Source organism: Sminthopsis crassicaudata, chromosome 2 (assembly GCF_048593235.1).
Source record: "Sminthopsis crassicaudata isolate SCR6 chromosome 2, ASM4859323v1, whole genome shotgun sequence".
Taxonomy (NCBI): Eukaryota; Metazoa; Chordata; class Mammalia; order Dasyuromorphia; family Dasyuridae; genus Sminthopsis; species Sminthopsis crassicaudata.
Window position 1 is genome coordinate 484,558,915 of NC_133618.1, and position 19,028 is coordinate 484,577,942.

General features: G+C 42.5%; 1 protein-coding gene across 2 annotated transcripts in view; it reads right to left on the reverse strand.

Annotated features, from left to right (window-relative positions):
* Positions 1-19,028, reverse strand: part of ZNF423 (zinc finger protein 423) — a 403,307-nt gene that overhangs the window by 310,231 nt on the left and 74,048 nt on the right. For both annotated transcript variants that reach the window (XM_074293331.1, XM_074293332.1), the window contains exon 2: positions 12,522-12,581. In XM_074293331.1, coding sequence (XP_074149432.1) covers positions 12,522-12,581 — 60 coding nt within the window. The remainder of the gene's footprint in view (positions 1-12,521; positions 12,582-19,028) is intronic.

Here is a 19,028-nt window from a genome sequence, read left to right on the forward strand (position 1 = left end):
TGTCAGAAAACCGTACCTCGTGTTTTCCTTCTGATAGCTAGCACAAGCCTTGCCTCCACCTCTCCCCCTCCAAAAAGAGAGAGGGGTCTTTCATCACCTTAATGGTGGAACTAACTGGTTTGATGTGCAAACAGCTCCTCGTGAGGACAGCCGTCATCGGTTAAATAAACTATTGGGCATCGAACACAATTATCAACAGTTACAATATTGATCTGTCAGCCGCTGATGGCTATTCACCAGTTGATATTCTTACTTCGTGTGTGAGTCTGTGTACACATGTAACAACGAAAGGAACATGCAAGAGAATGTACAAGTAAATTCTCTTGTTGTCCCTCAGTTTCTTTTGCATTTAATGCCGGTCCGAGTAGTTGGGCCATCAGGATAAATGGCTGGATGCGCAATACAGAAACATCAAGAGTTGGACTTGGTTAAAAGGCTTCAGACGATGGGAACTCGGGCCCAGTGGAAAGTCCACTCAGGAAACAAGGGTCAGATGGCTTTCCCGCCATCCTGACCATGGAGATTTCCTCCTGGGTGGCCTCCATTGCTCCACAGGCAGCCAAGGGAACCGGCCAGTCTTCCTGAACAAAACAGACTGCAAATGAAGGCCCCAAGGCCAACACAAGGGGCAGCAGGACAGAGCAGAAATGGCAATGGATCTGACATTTGTGTGCTGGTGCCGGTGCTTTCCACCGACGTGACTCTGGTCCTTCTCTGAGTCTCATTTTCCTTTTTGTAAAGTGAGGAGTCATGAGACTAGAAAACTTCTAACTTGTATGCTCCTATAAGTTGCTTGAGCTCTGTGTCTCGGTTTTCCTCATCTGTAAACAGGGAGTAATAATATTTGAACTACCTAACTCGCTAAGTTTCTGGTGGGGAAAGCACTTTGTAAAACTGTAAAACCATAAAGCAAAGAAAGGAGTCGTTATTTATTTGTAGAGAGAAACAATATGGAGTCATGGTTTGCAGGCTGCCCTTGGAATCAGAAATATCTGAGTTCAAGACCCACCTTGAGTAGATACTTTCCATAAGACAGGGGGTAATCACTTCACCTTTCAGTGCCCTCTGAAAATGCTTTAAAAGTCTAGGTTGCAGAGCAAGTGCCAAGCTGCATTTAGTAAAGGAAGTTTCCTCATTGGGAATTCAATAAACTAATGAATCAAGGCAGGATTGAGAGGGTGGAAGGCGGTCAATTTAACATAATTCACGGAGCTATGGACTGGGAATCCAGAGAGGTACCCAGACATTATGTAGCTTTGTGACCATGGACATGCTTCACTTACTGCCTTTGAGCCTCAATTTCCCTATCTATAAAATGGAAATAATGAAAACATCACAGGCTTTGAGCACCAAACAAGATAATATATGCAAAACACTTTGGCTATATAAATGTTAGCTGTTAGTTGTGATATTATCATTTTAGACATTACCTTCCCCATCAGGGAGATGGACTGCACTCTGATAACTCCCCCACCTCCACGGCCCTTATCATGAATGACAAAAGATTCTCCAGGGATCCAGACTCTGTGAGATCTCATGATGTCAATCAACCTTACCTATCCCGCCCACAACCAAAACTAGGCTTGAAGAAAATATTAATCTCTGCAGAAAATATTAGTAACTTCCTCACGATATTTACAGCTAGATGAAGCAGTGGGGATGAATATCAAAAAAAGAAAATCTTTTTAATATCTGACCCTAAGCTCATGTAGAAAGAAAAACAGGACTCTCAACCAGTGGCTGATTCAGCACCTGATCAATTAATTAGGTTTCACCCAACACAGTCACTTACTCAGGTTGAGTCTCAATTTCTCCATCTATAAAATGGGAATAATGATATTTATAATATCTTCCTCATAGGCAGATACTGTAGACATAAAGCTTGTCCAATGTCATACAAACAGCATCTCTTAGAGATAGAGATAGAATCCAAATATTCTTGACTTAAAATAATATTCTCATGATATGCTCATGATTCCTTTTTACTCTCCTTCAGTGGAAAAGAAAAACTTCAAGGGAACAATGACGTGGGGAAAGTAGGTAGGAATAAGAGGAGGAATAGAAAAGAGAACTTTTGTTGTTGAGTCATGTCAACTCTTTGTGACCCCTTTTAGGTTTTTCTTGGCAAAGATTCTGGAGTGGTTTGCCACTTTCTACTCCAGCTCATTTTACAAATGAGGAAATTAAGGCATGCAGGGTTAGGTGAGTGGTCTAGGGTCACACTGCTAGAAAGATTTGAACCGGTCTTTCTGACTACAAGCTCAGCTGCCCCAGAAATAAGGGGAAATGGTCATTAATAGCCAGAGGGGGAAAAAACTAACTCTAGACACTGGCACCTAAAAGATACTTCTTGAAGTTTACAATACAGATTTTTTTTCAATTCAATTCAACCCAATTCAAGGCACAGCATTGTATAATCTGTGTATAAAGCAGGCAAATGATTGTAAGAGAGAACAAGAGAGAGAGAAACAGAGGGAGAGGGAGAGAATGTCAAAAACAGAGGGCAGAGAAAATGAGGGAGATATACAAATAGAGGTAGAATAGAGACAGCAAGGGAGACAAAGGTAAAAAAGAGAGAGAAGAGAGACAGAAAGTGAGAGAAAAAGAAACAGATAAAAAGTGAAAGAGATATACATAGAGGTAGAAAAAAGGAAAAGAATAAGAAAGGCAAAGAGAGACAGAGTGAGAGCAACATACAAATAGAGCAAGAGAGATGAGACAGAAAATGAGAGAACAAAAGAAAAAAAGAGACAGAGAGCAACATACAGAAAAAGAAACAGAGAGACAGAGAGACAGGCAGACAGACAGACAGAGGAGAATGAATGAGAACAATAGCTTTGTTCTCCTAGGGTTTGGTCCAGCCTTCCCTGGGTCAGCTGGGTTGAGAGCTTGGCCCCTAGGAGAGGAAAGTGACTTAGGAGGCATCCATCACAAAGAGAGGATGCCCGAGGCTCAAAGAATGGAAAAATGAGGGAGACCAGCCAAGGCTATCCTAGGAAAAGCCAAAACCTGCCCCTCCAAATTTGTCAGAGAAAAAATAACACAAGCTATTGAAGCAGCAGAAGAAAGAATGCTAGATAGGCAAAGAAAACTTTTCAGTCTCTTTGTCCCTTATTCTCTCTCCATCTTCCTCTGTCTCTCTCTCACACACACAAACACAACACACACAAGCCCCCTTGCACACAGACACACACACACACACACATCAGGCAATTAAAAGAGGAAGCAGCCAGAGTACTAACCCAGCATGGGGGCCCTGCGTGCTGGCAGCCCACCAGGCCTGGACTTGAACTCCTGCCAGCTGAATGCATATGGTACAAGGACAGAGGATGGGGGAGGACCCAAAACGCCCACATCCTCTTAGCAGAATAGGTCCTGGCCATCTACAGTGGCCCCTTCCCCAGGCTGCTGCCTTACTGCGCCCACTCAGAGGGCAGTGGTCGCCCACGTTCAGCTGGCTGGCAGTGCGTCTGACGCCCCAGACCCTGCTTCTTTGCCACCTCCAGTTGTGACTGTTTGTGCACACGTACACACGTACACTGAGACGCATATAACAAACTTCCCGCTGCCCTGCTGTCCCTTCCGTTCGCCATGGTAACTGAGCTCAATTTCTCCAGCCTTCCCTCGCTTCATGTCACCACCTTAAGGTTATTTAGGCCCACTTTGCCAGGCTGCTGCTCTAACAAAGGGCAGTCCGGAGCAGCCGGTCTCTGCCTCAGGTGGAGAGAGCAGACAAGGAAGCGACTGCCTCCTGTGCTCAGCCAGCTCCTGGGGCACAGTGTCTTCCTCTGCCTGCCCCAGACCTCTTAGCTCAACTCCCTACAGGCTTCCCGGTCTGGCTAATGAGAAATTCCCCCAGAAAACCCCATATAAAAATGCATTTCATAAGTCTTTTAAAATGCCTGGAATTCTACATCTATTTAGTAAGGCTTTCCTGCTTCTTTAAAATGTCCCATGGTTCTCCTCGAGAGGATGGATTGGTGAGAAAGGCCCAGAGCTCAGGAGCACAGGGGGTTTTACAGGCTCAGCCAAAGACCTCGGGGTTTCCTGGACAGAAGCAAAAACCCGTCCTGGACGCTTCCTTCTTCTCTGGGGGAGTGAGACTAACAGGGCTGGCCAGGCCCTGGGAGGAGGCCAGTGACAGGCAAATCCAATGACTGACCCAAAGGGGGGTATCACCACAGCACACTTCCCCTCTCGCCTCCATCAGTGAAAGGAAGTGGAGAGAAAGCCAGGCTCAGAATCTGAATTCAAATTCTGCTTCTAGACCCCAAACGGCTGCGACCTTAGGCAAGTGACTAACTCTCAGGGTGCCCCAGACTTTGACAGCAGAAGGGTCCCATGAGCGCTCTCTATACCAATGTCATTACACAATAAAAAAAAGTAATTTTTAAGTGGGGATGGGTAGGATCAAAAAGAAAGATTAGTGGAACTTGGTTTTGGGAAAGGTAACTCATGGACTCAGAGCACTGGAATTCAAGTGAGAAGAACTGGGTTTGAGTGGAAATGTGGATAGTTACTAATGTTGGACAAGTTACATAAACTTTCAGGGCCTCAGTTTCTTTACATATAAAATGAAAATTAGTGATATCAATGCACTTTGCAAAACATAAGATACTATGGAAATAGGTAATATTTGAAAATGAAGAGGAAAGAGGAAAAATTCATTCGTGTATCAATCCCATCTCACAAGAAAAAATAAAAGGCCCCTGTCCCATAAGACCCAGATTAACAATATTTTTGGGAAGGGGTTTCCATCTGAAGTATAAAATGTTCCCTTTACCTCAGTGACATTTAAACTTTTCATTCATTTCCAAATTCCTCCATGGTCAGAGCTTGGAGACTTTTAGAGATTACACTCAGACAAAGGGAACAAGGCTTGGAAGTGCCATCACATAGAAGATGGTCAAGGCTTCCGGTAGTTTTGCAGCCTCCTCTATCTACACCCCCCCAATTCTCTTTCTCCACAGCCTTGAGTAGAACAGGCCAAAGCAAGTTCTTTATTGATATAGCCGCCACATCACACGGTTTAGGCACCCATGGGTCAGCCCCCATTCAGAAGCCGCCATCATTATTTTAATCTTAGTTCAAACAGACAAGGATTGAAGGAGCTGGAAAATGAGCAGAATGGTCAGCCTGATTCCCTTTCTTACATCCCTCCAGCCTTTGAAACAAAGGCCATTAATGTTCACCCAGAGGCTGAGCTTCACCCCTAGGAACAATCTGACTCCTTAGCAGGGGAGAGGAGGCTTCTTGGGCACATGCCTTGAGAGCGCATCAAGTCAGCCTTGATTGCTCCAGCTCTGACCTTGTACTAAGTTCTAAAGTGAACTCACTGTACTCTTTGTAGTCCAGCCCCTACATTGACCTTACAGTCAGATGATCAGGGTTCCAATTCTCCCCCTGACATTATCTGTATAATATTGAGTCAGTCTCATCTTCCTTTAAACCTCAATTTCCTCATCTGTAAAATGAAAGAACTGTACTAGTCTCAACTAGTCTCAACTCCCTACAGGCTTCCCAGTCTAGCTAATGACTCAACTTTTTTTCATTTTTAACATTTATTTTTTCCTCCAATTGAATGTTAACACCATTTTAAACATTTTTTAAAGTTTTGCCAACTCAGCTATGAATTTAACTATAACCCTACTTCAGTCCTGGTATTAAGTCCTCATCTTTTCTCTCCCAGGCCCTTGGGGAACAGAATCCCTGTTCTTCTGGATCTGGATAATTACTCCCTTATCAGCCAGTCTCTGTTTCTCAATTGGTCAATGCTAGACTTCCCTGGCACCGGCCACCCAAATGCCCGGGCCCCTACTTGTACCCTGCTGACAGCTTCCATGGAGGCTCCACTCACTCCCTCTACTACCCACGGTTTGGGTCTTCAAGATCATCTCATCAGATCCGCTTTGGCAGGATGATCTCGTCTTCAGGTGCCAGCTCTCCCCACTCAACCTGCCACCTACGTTGAGCTCTGATTTCAAATGGGGTAAAGGATCCCACATGGAGCCCCAATGCCCAGCCTTAGGAGACAACAGATGGTACATTCAGCTCCTCAACCTCTCCTGCTGAAAGGCAGCAGCAGTGCAAGTCACAACTGAGCTCAGCACCAAGGGCTGAGACGCCCAAGCTTCCTGAAGGAAGTCCTAAAAATGAGACATCCCGAGATGGAGAAGTTCGGCATAAAAGAGATACTACTTACATTAGAGCCTGGGGCTTCCGAGACATCATAAAACAACTGATTACTATTGACTGTTTCTCTCAAACCACAAGCCAGTCTGTCACTGTCCCATAAATAAGCTCAGACAAGGAGCCTGTCAGCCAACAATTAGCATGTGTCAACAAATTAACTAGTTCTTTCCCGGAAGGAACATATTTGCCCAACTCCTGCCATGAGCCCTAAGCCCTACATTTCCCTCAGTCTTCCTGCCTTCCAGAGAACCCAGTTGGGCAGATCAAAGCCTGGACTTTCCAAGGGAAAAAAGGAGGGACAGGAGCTCTGGACCAAAACACAAAGAAACCAGTTCAGTTTGGATCTTTTGGTCTCCTGCTTTTTGTTCTAGTTCAAGAGATAATTCTCAGGTCCATTTTCTAGATCAAAGAGGCTCATTAGAGGCTCTTTGAAAAATATAAAACTATAAATGTATCGCCCTCTTTCCAGATCTGTTGTTCTTCATCATCATCTTGAATCCTAATACTTTTATTCAACTGTAAAAGCAGGGGTTTTTGCCCACTTATATAAGGATGTGTAGAACATTAAATATAAAAAAGAAGACAAGGAGATGATGATGATTCAATACAATAATGATATAGAAGAATTGTTACTGACAATAACAATAGCAACAACGATGATGAAAAGGCAGAAACCTTGACTCAGGAGGTAGTCTGAAATTTTAGCGCCTGCTGAATGCCTAACAAGAATTGAATTACTAACTAGGTTCATACATCAGAAACTTGCTAATTTTCATATGCTCAATAAAAAAAAAAGCCCCATCTTACACATTAATTGTTGTTATTCAGTCACATCCAACTCTTCATGACCTCATTTGGGGTTTTCTTAACAGAGATACTGGAGTGATTTGCCATTTCCTTCTCCAGCTTACTTTACAGATAAGGAAACTGGGGTAAACAGGACCTCATCCAGGCTAGGAAGTATCTGAAGCCAGATTTGAACTCTGGAAGAGGATACTTCTTGACTCCAGACCCAACATTATCCATTCTACAACTGAGCAGCATCCTACAATACTGACTACAAAATATCTTTGAGAATCCAATAAATCAGTGGGGAAATCAGACTACTATCACGGACAAAAATGTTATTGCTCACAATCACCCAGACATGTAACACTAATTCATGGAACTGTATTTTAATAGTTTTTGCCCCAAAAATGTTTATGGCAGCCCTTTTTGTAGTGGCTAGAAACTGGAAACTGAGTGGATGCCCATAAGTTAGAGAATGGCTGAATAAATTGTAGTATATGAATGTTATGGAATATTATTGTTCCGTATGAAACAACCAGCAGGAGGATTTCAGAAAGGCCTGGAGAGACCTACAGGAACTGATGCTGAGTGAAATGAGCAGGACCAGATCATTATATTCTTCAACAACAATACTGTATGATGATCAATTCTGATGGATGTGGCCCTCTCCAACAATGAGATGAGCCAAATCATTTGTTCTATAATGAAGAGAACCAGCTACAACCAGTGAAAGAACTCTGGGAAATGAATGTGAACCACTACATAGCATTTCTAATCCCTTTGTTTTTTTGATTTTTGCATTTTTTATTTCCTTCTCAGGTTAATTTTATCTTATTTCTAAGTCCAATTTTTCTTGTGCAGCAAAATAACTATGGATAGGTATACATACATTGTATTTAACATATACTTTAACATATTTAACATGTAGTGCCCTACCTGCCACCTGGGGAAGGAGGTTTGGGGGGGAAGGAGGGGAAAAGATGGAACAGGTTTTGTGATTGTCAATGCTGAAAAATTATCCATGCATATATCTTGTAAATAAAAAGCTATAATAAAAAGGGGGAAAATTAGTTTTTGCCCCAAAAGAAATACTGATCATCTCCAAGGTTCATGAACTAAAACTCTTTCAAAAAGTAGAAACCCAATAGAAGAAATAAAAATTATTCAAAAGCAGTAAAGGAAACTTCTCATCCTTCTCATTCTTTCCACTCTTGAGATGCTTTTACTGAGCCTATAGAAGATGAGATCATATCCCAATATTTTTATTCGATTACAAAAAGCCATTATTTGATCCACCTGTTCAGTAGTCTATAGAACATTACACATAAAAGAATAATAGCAGGATAGCGATTTGTCTACAGACCATTTCTATCTGAATGTCATCAAAAAAGATGAGAACATGATAATGATAACAATAATAACCTGAGTTTACTTCCCAAAGCTTTTATCCAATTACAAAAATCAATCAAGTTAGCCACTTGCACAGTAGCCTGTGAGCACTGAACATAAAAAGAACAGTTGTAGAATAGCAACTTCTTTCAGAGCTGTTTCTGTCTGAATACCATCGAATATAAAGATGAGAATGAGAAGAAATAGTAATGTCAATGAGATGGGGGTTTCAGTAGTAATAGTAGTAGTGATAAACGTTTGGGCTCATTTCATGGATTGGCCAAATAATAAAGTTTGCTTTTTTTTCCATTTGCTTTAAAAGCATGCTCTGAAATGATACTAGAAGCCTGCATTCAAAGTGAACCGAGAGAAAAAAGAAGAGCCAGTGAAGGATACAGAGCCCGTGCGCAGAGTGGGCAGAGGAAGGAAAGATCTGGGGGAAGGGAGAGCAGGAAGGAGGCTGAGAGGGACTAGAACAAACAGAATATTAAGCCTGGTCTGGCCTCTCTGAGAAAGTAACTTTCCTATTTAGTGAAAAAAGATTTCTGACTCCATCCTTTTGCATCTGTGTCCAGTACAGGAGACAGACACAAATTATTACTATGGTTTTGGTCTGCCTTGCTTCCCTCTTTGTTTCCTTCCCTCTTTCCTCCTTTCTCTCTTTCCTTCCTTTTCCTCCTTTCTTTCTTCTTTCTTCCCTCCCTTCTTCCCTCCATTCCTTCCTTCCCTCCCCCACCTCCTCTCCTCCCCCCTCCTTCCCTCAATCCTTCCCTTGTTCTGCAATACTGTGCCTACAAACTACCCTTCTAGGATCGAGTAGTGGTCAGGCTCCTAGAGGGGGAGGCCAGACTTTCCTCTTCAGTAGAGGGGGCCAGAGGGGGCCAGGAATGAGCTCCAGAACACGTCGTGTTTTATTTTTCTTTATTGAAGTTCTACATCATACGACCCGAGCTAATGCAAACAGGGGCATCATAAAGAACAAAATGAAAGCCTGGTGCACTGGGACCATGGGGCTGGTTGCAGAGGTAAACCTCACACCAATGAGTAACTCCGGCACACAGACCACCATATATTATAGCCCTTTATACAGTCCTGCCATCACTCTCCAGGCAGCCCACCTCCACACTCAGCTCTCCGGCTCAGCACACGGTACTATAAACAAGGGCCAAAGAAATCAACGGCTACTCTCAAAACTTACTTCAATGATATAGGGGAGATGTCTGGTCCCACGTGGCTTCTTCCCCATTCAAGATATCACTCCAAATGTGGGCAGGATTTCTCCCCCAATCATAAGGCGGTTTAAAAATTCTAAAATTAATCTGATTCAAACAGAAATGGAAAGGGAATGGCCACCGCCACTATTGCCCTCATCATTCACCGCGGCAGCCCTACAGTTCTACTTCACATCTGACTTTGGTTTTTTATTTTTCTCATCCTATCCCCATCAGTTGCACAACAAGCTGATCCATTCTGGGCCATCTCTTGTGGTGCTCAGCTCCTAGCTGCTTCCACTGAGCCTTGTTGCTCGGCCATTTCACATGAAGGTACTCTCCTCACCCATGCTGTCCCTTAGCTCCCCCAGTCCAAAATATTGGACAGGACCTCTTGAATATTGTGCCATCATCCCTCCAGCTAAGAAGTAGAAGCTACTTCAAAGTTGGAAGGCTAGCAACAATTAAGGAACTTAGGGTTATTGATTGACTGATAGCAGGTGTGTCCCTAGTCCTCACAGCTCAACAACTGCATGCCCTAAGAGTTGAGTCTCGCTTCTGTATGCACAAGCATCTGTCAAAATCTCAAGTAAGAGAAGCTTTCCACTCTCTGGAACAGAGCACAAAACCTTATCTTAAGTTGTTTGACCAGCAAAACTACTAAATACTTAGTTTCCCAATTTAATTTCCCAAATCACTATCCTAAGATTTTAAGTCCAACCAAATTAGGCAAGATAGAGGATCAGAAGAAAAGAACTTTTATCAAAACAGTCAACAATGTCCTTCAGAAAATCCCCAAGACTCTCCTCAAGGGTACACGATTCTTTACCCCAATCCTGGAATGCATTTTTTCTATAAGTGGAGGTTGTTACCCTTCCCCTTTTCCCAAGGACTAAGATTAAATAATCAAGAAAGGTATTAGTTATTTTTCATGCAATGTGAGCTCTAGACACAAAGACCCTCTTCAGAATTTTCCCCTTTTGTCTCAATATTCAAAGCCATGCTCGTCATTTAGAATCTCCAATCCTAACGCCGTGTCAATAAGGATTTTCCCATCCATTTGCCATGGAAGAGGAGCAAGAAAGATGAAAAGTTCTGAGACACTCAGCAGGGCCAACATGTACCATATTATGGTTCCTGCCACATTGGGATTAAGCCCATCCTTCCCATGCCAACTGATTTAAAAGGCTACATCTGTCGAAGATTCACAGACATGGAGACAGAGGGAACTCTGAGAGCAATCTCCTCATTTTACAAATAAAGAAATAGAGGGCTAGAAAGGGTAAGGGACTTGCCTGACATCACAAAGTAAAGACAGGAATTAAGCCTGAGAGCTCTGACCCTAAATCTGTCACTCTTTCCACACCATAAGTTTACCTCTTGAATAACATCATGTGTGTTTCACCAGGCAACATGTGGATTAGGGAAGAACAAGCATCCTGTGAGCAGGCCTGAAGCTACCCCAGAACCTGTCAAATAACTGCACCAAGAAAATACATTTCCTAGGCAGCAGAATGAGAAATCAGCTTCCTCCACTCAAATTAATCCAGCTGGAGGGTCCAGCTGACTCCCCCCCTCCAAAATCAGTGTGAAGCTTTAAACACTTATCCAGTAAGTTCTTTATCATTTCAGATCCCTGCTGGCAGTTTGGCAGCCTAAAATCCTAGAAGGGGAGATAGGAACAGGATCTCGGGGATGATCTCAGGCCTATCACTTCATCATGCAAAGGAGGGAAGGAGAGCCCAGAAGGACAAAGGGACTTCCCAAGGTCACACACGTAGTAAGTGACTAAGCTGGAAATAGGACTTGGGCTTCTGAATCCCAAGTACATGTATTCATGCGTGTGTGTCTGCACACACATTCATGTCCTAGATAGACAGTATGTATGTATATTATGCACTAGAAATAGAGCCTACACATATGCATGTACACACAGAGACAGACAGATATAGATAGATGATAGGCAGATAGATTAAACAGACAGGCAAATAGATGAGCAGATAGATAGATGGATATAGATAGATTAGAAAGACACACAGATTATGGGCAGATAGTAGATAGACAGATGGATAGATAGATGTTGGGCAGATAGAGAGGTAGACAGACAGATAGGTATCTAGATTTAGATAGACAGATAATGGGTAGATAAATAGAGACAGATAGGTAGATAGATTGATACAGAGACAGATAGACAGACAGACAGACAGACAGATCTTCTACATTTGCTTATGTAATAGAATACAATCTTCTTGAGGGAAAGTATCTCATTTTTATCTTTATACTTCCAGTGCCTAACATAGTACCTAGCACATAAGGCATGCTTAGTAAATATTTGATTGATTTGTCACCTCTTTCTGTCTTTCTCTCTCTCTGTGTCTCTCTCTTCCTCCCTCCTTCTCTCTCCTCCCTCTCTCTTTCTCTCTCTCCCCCTCCCTCCCTCCACACACACAGCAGAAGCAGTCTGGTGAGTGCCTATCAGCTTCTCCCTGATACCTCACCCCAAGGATGCAAGCTTGAATCCACCAAGCCTGACAGCATGGTGCAGTTCCTTGTGGAAAGGGAAATATATGTATTCTGATTTAGATTGGAGTTTAAAATTCCTATTAAAGTAGCTTTTATGTAATTAGATTGGAATGAATGTGCAATGATGCCCGATGCAGGCAACTTCAAAGCAGTCTCACTGAAGAAATCACTACCCATTTCAGTGTGCCCACAAGAAGAAAAAATGGCTCTCTGGAGGATAAGAGTATATTAGTCTCTGTATGTAATAGATTTTATTGACCATATGGAACTGATATAAAAATTGTGTTGCAGTGGGTAGTCCTGGGTTGGAAGAAGGAATGTGACACACAGAATACATTTTCTATAACCAACTTGGTGGCTTTATGTTAACCTGGCCAGCAACTGGGTCCCCACCACCTCAGCCCCCAAATTATTTACCTGATGGAGTCACTGAGGAGTCCCAGGCGAGTGTGAAGTCGGAGGATTCCCCCTCTTCGACTGAAAGAGAAGAGAAAGAGCACTTGTCAATTCTGCACATACAGAGATAAACAAAGAGAGGGAAGATCATAAGTATTTAAATGCAATTGGAATAGAGTGAAAATAAACAAACAAGAATTTTGAGCCTACTATGTGCCAAGTACAAGAACTACTAGAAGTAGTTCCCAAAACTAACAAGCAAAATCTAACCAATCTGTGCTCTCCAGGAGTTTACGTTCTACCAAGAAGCCAATATGTACAAATATGCATATATACAAAATAAATAAAGGATGATGATAAATATAAAGTAGTCAGAAAAGGAAGGCTGAAGCAATTGTGGGGATGGGAGTGGAAACAATCAAAAAAAATTTTTGTGGAAGAAAAAGTTTATGATAGAACCAGATTAATAACATCATCTAACAAACATTCATTAAATGCCTATTATGTGATAGGCACTGAAAAGATGTAAAGTATAAATATGGCATGATCCCTTGTCCACTGAAGTTAGTGATCTAATTATGAAAATAAATAAGAATAAAATAATAAGCCTATGCTGCTTTCTGGGGCCTAGCCTCCTAGGTACCATGGAAAACGTCACAGGAGGAGGTACAGGTACAACAGAAAATGATGACCTGGCCATCAGGATGAAGGGACTAATCATTTCCACTCCTAGGTTCTGCTTAGTTTGAATATTAGTGCCATCATTAACCCAACCTGACCCAGCAAACCCTGTGGCCAATTCCAAATTATTTCCCGGCTTCCTTCAAGACAGTTCTAACTCTACCTCTTTGCAGAAAGCCTTTCTAGTTTCCTGAGAGGCAAAGTTTTTTCCATCAGATTAACTTCATCTACTCTACACAAGATTTAATTATTTACAAGTTGCTTCTCCCCTTCAGAATGAAAGCTCCTGGAAGGTAGGGACCATGATCTTTGCATTTTGGGGTATAGTTAACATTTTGTCCAGCGAATAGTAAATCCCTAATGAATGTCAGAGGACTGAATGACTAAATACCTCTTACAGGTCAGAGATGAGCAGCAGAGAGGACGGAAGGGAACAGCACCAGAAAACTTGGGCTCCTCCTCTACAACCAGAGCATTTTGCTAGGTTTCATGCCAAGCCATGCACCCAGCATCTAAGATGAAGCTGACTAAGGGCCATGGAATATGAGAACATGGGAGAAACAGTATATGACATAATAAAGCTCTGGCTCTGGAATTCATCCCAGTTTGGGGTATGTAATAATATTAAAATTGGGTGTATGGACTTTGTAAAATGGAACTTTGTTTAAGCAAAAAATGTGCATACTCTGTATTTTTCAGATTTAAAGACCTCTAAATTTAAACACATGTGCAGACTAAAGATATTGTACACCCCCGCCCAGGGCCTGCTCTCTCCCCACTCAAGGCTAAGTGTAAGCTGCAAAATAATAGAGGAATCATAAAAGAACATCAGAATGTGAAGGAATCCTCAGGATCATGTGGTGCAACCTACTATTCAATGAAGATATGGATTTTATGGCATATTAGACAGGTGGTCCCCATGCTTCTTTGTGAATACTCCAATGGTGTGAATCTCAACATTAGCAGAGTGAAGAGAGAGTTGGACTAAGAGTCAGGAAAACCCGAGTTCAAATCTGGCCTTAGATATTTACTAGCTGAGTAACCCTGGACAAGAAAATTAGCTTCTCTCAGATGCCATTTCCTCATCAGTAAAAATGGAACAGGAACAGATCTAAATAACAAGGTGGCTGTGAGGATCAAAGGACATGGTATATGTAAATTTCTTTGAAATCCTTAAAATGCCACCTAGAGTTGTTATTATTGTTATTCAGGGTCCACATCTCCGAGGCAAAAATCCTTTGCTCCCTGGTACCTCTCCCCGACTCTCATCCCTAAGGACCCCAGCCCTGACTTTCCACAATTCTCTTCGCTGTGCCCTCGGACATCCCTATTCCTTTGTAAATGAGCTCCCTCTCCATGCTGGACCACTTCACTTAGCACTCCTTCCACCTTATGCTAACAGCAAGTTGGCTCTTTTCACGAGGCACTGCCTCCCTGGATGCCCTCCCCAGTCCTGGTGTTCCCTCTTTCACACCCCGAGCTAAGAGAAGGTTTCTTTACCCTCAGCACTACTTTCAGACCCTTCTTTTGCCACTGTCAATCAGTGACCCCTTCTCCTCTGAACTTCACTCCATCCATTTATATTACTCTTGTCTACAGATTTATTAACAGGTTATTCCTCCTCCTGCCCCCTCTTCTCCAGGAGCTCACAATCTAATGGGGGAAACAATAAGTAAATGAATATGTACAAATAAGCTACATATAGGATAAAAAGGAAATAACGGAGAAGGAAGGAACTACAATGAAAAGAGTTGGGAAAGTAGGACTTTACTTGAGACTTGAGGGAAGCCAGGAAAACCAGTAGGTGCAGATGAGGAGGGAGAACATTCTAAAAAAGGGAGAACATTCAAAAACCATTTTGTTTCATGTCTTGAAATCACAGACTGTTAAAGTTAAAAGAGACCTTATCTAGTCCAAGTTAGTCAAATTCGAATAGAAATGGGGCCACTAAACCATACATAAGCATTCCTGAGGGCTGTGTATTAACTTAGAAAAACATATATTAACATTGCATCTTTATTATTTTGTCAAATACTCTCTAATTGTTTTTGAGTTTGATTCGGGCTAAAGCCCTGACTATTTGACACCATGGATCTAGTCCAAGCCCTCATTTTACAGAGGAGAAAAATAAAGGCAGACAACAAGAAGTTCTTTCTTTGCCAAACTTTACACAGAAAATATACTTAATAGTTCTCTCCCTGGATAAGGGCAAGAATCAGAGGATCACGGATTTAGAGCTGGAAGAAACCTCCTTCATTTTGCAAATGAAGAAATGAAAGAAACTTGTCTGAGATCAGATAGATAGCCAGTGGTAAACGGACACAAATCCCCTGACTCCAAATCAATCATCCTCTCTATTGTACTATGCTATAAGAAAGTAGAGGAGAGAAAGGGAGAAAAAAGAAAGACTCTGGCTGACTGGAGAAGTCTACAGAGCATCATTACGGACTTTCCTGATTCTTCACCCCACATGCAGACACATCATACGTTGGAGATATCACAACTACATCTCTGCACAGCAAGGGAACTGTGGCTCAAATAGTCTTGTCATTTGGCCATGAATGCATTTTCATGCAGCTGCTGTCATTCGTACTACAAATTTCCCACCTCCCCAACACCACTACCACCACCACAAATACATATCTCCATTCTCTTCTTTCCCCCTTCCCATCTTATATGGTATAAACACACCATCCTCTATAGGATCAATGATGAGAAAAAGTAATAGCCAACCCCCTCCAAGAGGCATTGTTATATTTGACTACTGTGCAAGTGAACAGGTTTTCTTCCTTCCAGCAGAACGGGAGTCCAAATTGGTCTCTTAGACAATGAGATAACTGGCGGGGGCAATGGGGAAAATGGAAGGCAGATCGGCTCACATTGCTTGAGCCAGGGGCTTGCTGTGGACTCAGAACATATCCGGACACAGTGTGCTACCTCAGAGTCTAGAGCCGGGAGACCCAGCCTTCCCCAAAATAGGTTCCAGCCTGTCACAAAGAGCTCTTCAGATGAAACATTTCAATGAGAACTCAGTAAGCCCAGAAGTCTGGCTAAAGACACAACTCAGGAAATCTGCAAACCGGCACAGAGCTAGTTGCTACAGCCCCCCTCCTCATTTCTGTGCTCTAATCTCTTATCAGGAGGCAGCAATCTTACAACCATCCTCTCTTCCCTTCATCTTCCTCTCCCACTCAGGAGAGCCTTACCCATAATAACAAAAAGGGAGAAGAAAGAAGAGGAGCAGGAAAGAGAATGGTAACAATAGATCACATTTATTCAGTGCTTGAAGGTTTTCAAGGCATTTTCCAGCAAAGTAAAATTCATATTTTAGCCCCACCCAGATGGCTCTGGAGGAGAAAGTGAATCTGGTAACCTTGCATAATTCTCCCTCCCTCAAATCAATTCACTTGCATACCATGGCTTCACTTCTCTGAAGTTCCTGGAGTCTTCAAGAACAAAGGAAAAGCAACAAGACAACCCATTTTGCAAATAAGAATATTGAGGCTCACAAGAGGGAAAAAGATATGCCCACAATCATTCATCTGCTTGCTAAGCACTCGAGGCAGGATATCTGGTCATGGATCATTTCAGGGAAGGACCCTTAAATGCCATCTAGTAAAACATCCTTCTTTTATAAGTGTGGAATTGGAGGCCCAGAAATGTCAATTGACTATCCACAGTCACACAGGGAACAAGTGGCAGAAAGGGGCAGAATTCAAATTCATATCCTATGACCCCAGGGTTTTTCCATTGCACCAGGCAGATCCCCAGACTTCAAGTCCAGCCCTTTTTCTAACTTTACCCATGATGCTGTTTGTACACAAATAGCCAACATTCATTTATTTAGTGACACACAATCATAGAATTTTTGAAATGCTAAGTGCTTTAGAAATCACTGAAGCTTCTTTCACACTCTTTGGAGTTCTCTCCTTTTTTAAGGGGTGGGGTGAAGAAGAAGGTACATAAGGAGAAATCTAACCCTCTTGTAACTAGTGTTAGGATCAGGATAAAAACTGAGACCTAACAAAATAACATGCAATACATAGATACTCTTACGGGAGAAAGGGAGAAGAGATAGAGACAGTGATAGAGACCTAAAACTGTCTCTCGGACTTTGAGGGAAAACTTGGGAATCTCCCTCAGAGAAGCTCTCCCCTGAGAGACCCGCCCCAGGGAATCAAGATAAAGTAGTTTCATTCTGTTATCTGGGTAGGATTGGTTATGTCCAGGACCACTCCAACTTAGCCCGAGATGGAGAGTGAGATTCTATCCAATTTTATTGAGTTGGAGATTAGTCCAGGGACACTCATTCAATTCCAAGATTCTCTATTTTGATTCCAACTCAAACTGCTCCCAGCCCCCACCAAGAGCCCATACGACAAGCTTCCTTCAGCCCAACTCCTTGCAGAGGGCCAAAAGCAGAGGGCCTAATCATGCCAGGGAACCTCTCTCTCCCCTTGGCATGGCTGTGACCCTCTGCCCATTGAGAAGACATTCTCTTTTCAGTGTTACTCCCTCTTTATCTCTCTCACCTATTTCCCAAACAGGAGGATTTCTCTACTCCCAATCCCCACCAAAAGCTGATCTCTCAGTTCTAATAATAAACTTCTTTTGCCAGTTTAACTTTTTAGGTTCTTAAATTCATTTACAAAGGATCTGCATCAGCCCCAAAACTCCCTGCCCTGCACATAACTTCATCAAAAGGAGTAGGTCTATGTTGAAGAGACACCTGTTTCCTCGAGGATGTTGACAATCCAAGTAACTGACTGTTTTTCAGGGTCACTTTCTTGGATTTCCACAGCACAGATCCCAGTTCCCCATTCCCAGACTAATCTTTAATTTCAGAGCACTTAGCGCCTGATTCTGTTCATCAAAGTACCCACACTTCCACTCTTCCCAGATCTGTCATCACCAAGCTGCTTCCCTCCCAACCCTGGACTGTGTTAATGTTAACATGGCAGATGACAGGCCTCTAACCTAACTTCCCAAAATTTCCCTATACTGCCCACTACAAGGAATGTCTATCTCTTTCATCCTATGTAATGAACTGAAAGGGAAAGCCTTCTGCCAGAGCAGTTATTAACATAAACAGCTATTAACATAAGCAGTTATTAACCATAATTAACAGGAATTGGGGAGAGAGAGAGTAGGAATGAGTATTTTCTACAACACAATGGATAAAACCCAAAGCTGGCCTGAATCAAGTACCAGACACTTCCATACTGATCATTTCATTTAAGCAATATGACAAGCCCAAAGAGAGAAGTTATTGTTGCTTCCCAATCAGCCAGAAGGGTTCGGAATAAACCAGAAGTACCGGTATCAGTGACATACCACCACAGAGCTCAGAAAGATGAACAAGTAAAAGAGAGAGAGAACAGTTTTGGATTGGGACTGTGTTCTCAGATTTTTTTGTCAACTCACCAGGTACATCTTAATACTATTCCCCCTGCCTTTGCAAAGGCTCATTCTTTCTCTCCAAAGGAGATGGGCCACAAGAGAGAGAGACATATACAAGCCTGTCCTCGAGGTAAGGGTTGGGGCAAGATGATTACTCTGGCAAACTCCCAGAGGGATCTTTTGAGAATTTATCAATTTAGCCCAGGATAGGTGTTTTCCTGAATAAAAGGTAACTTGGTCCCTGCCCTGAGGCAATATCTTGGTTCTAGACAAAGAAAGAGAAATCCTAGTCTGGAGGTTTACCAGAAAGAAGGGATGGAAGGGTGAGCAAGGCTATTCAGATGGCAAAAGAATCACGACAACCACGGAAAAGATATTTATATTTGGGGATTAGGGGTTTTACCTCAACCACCTGAGCCTAAAAGAAACCAGGCAGCTTAGAACATT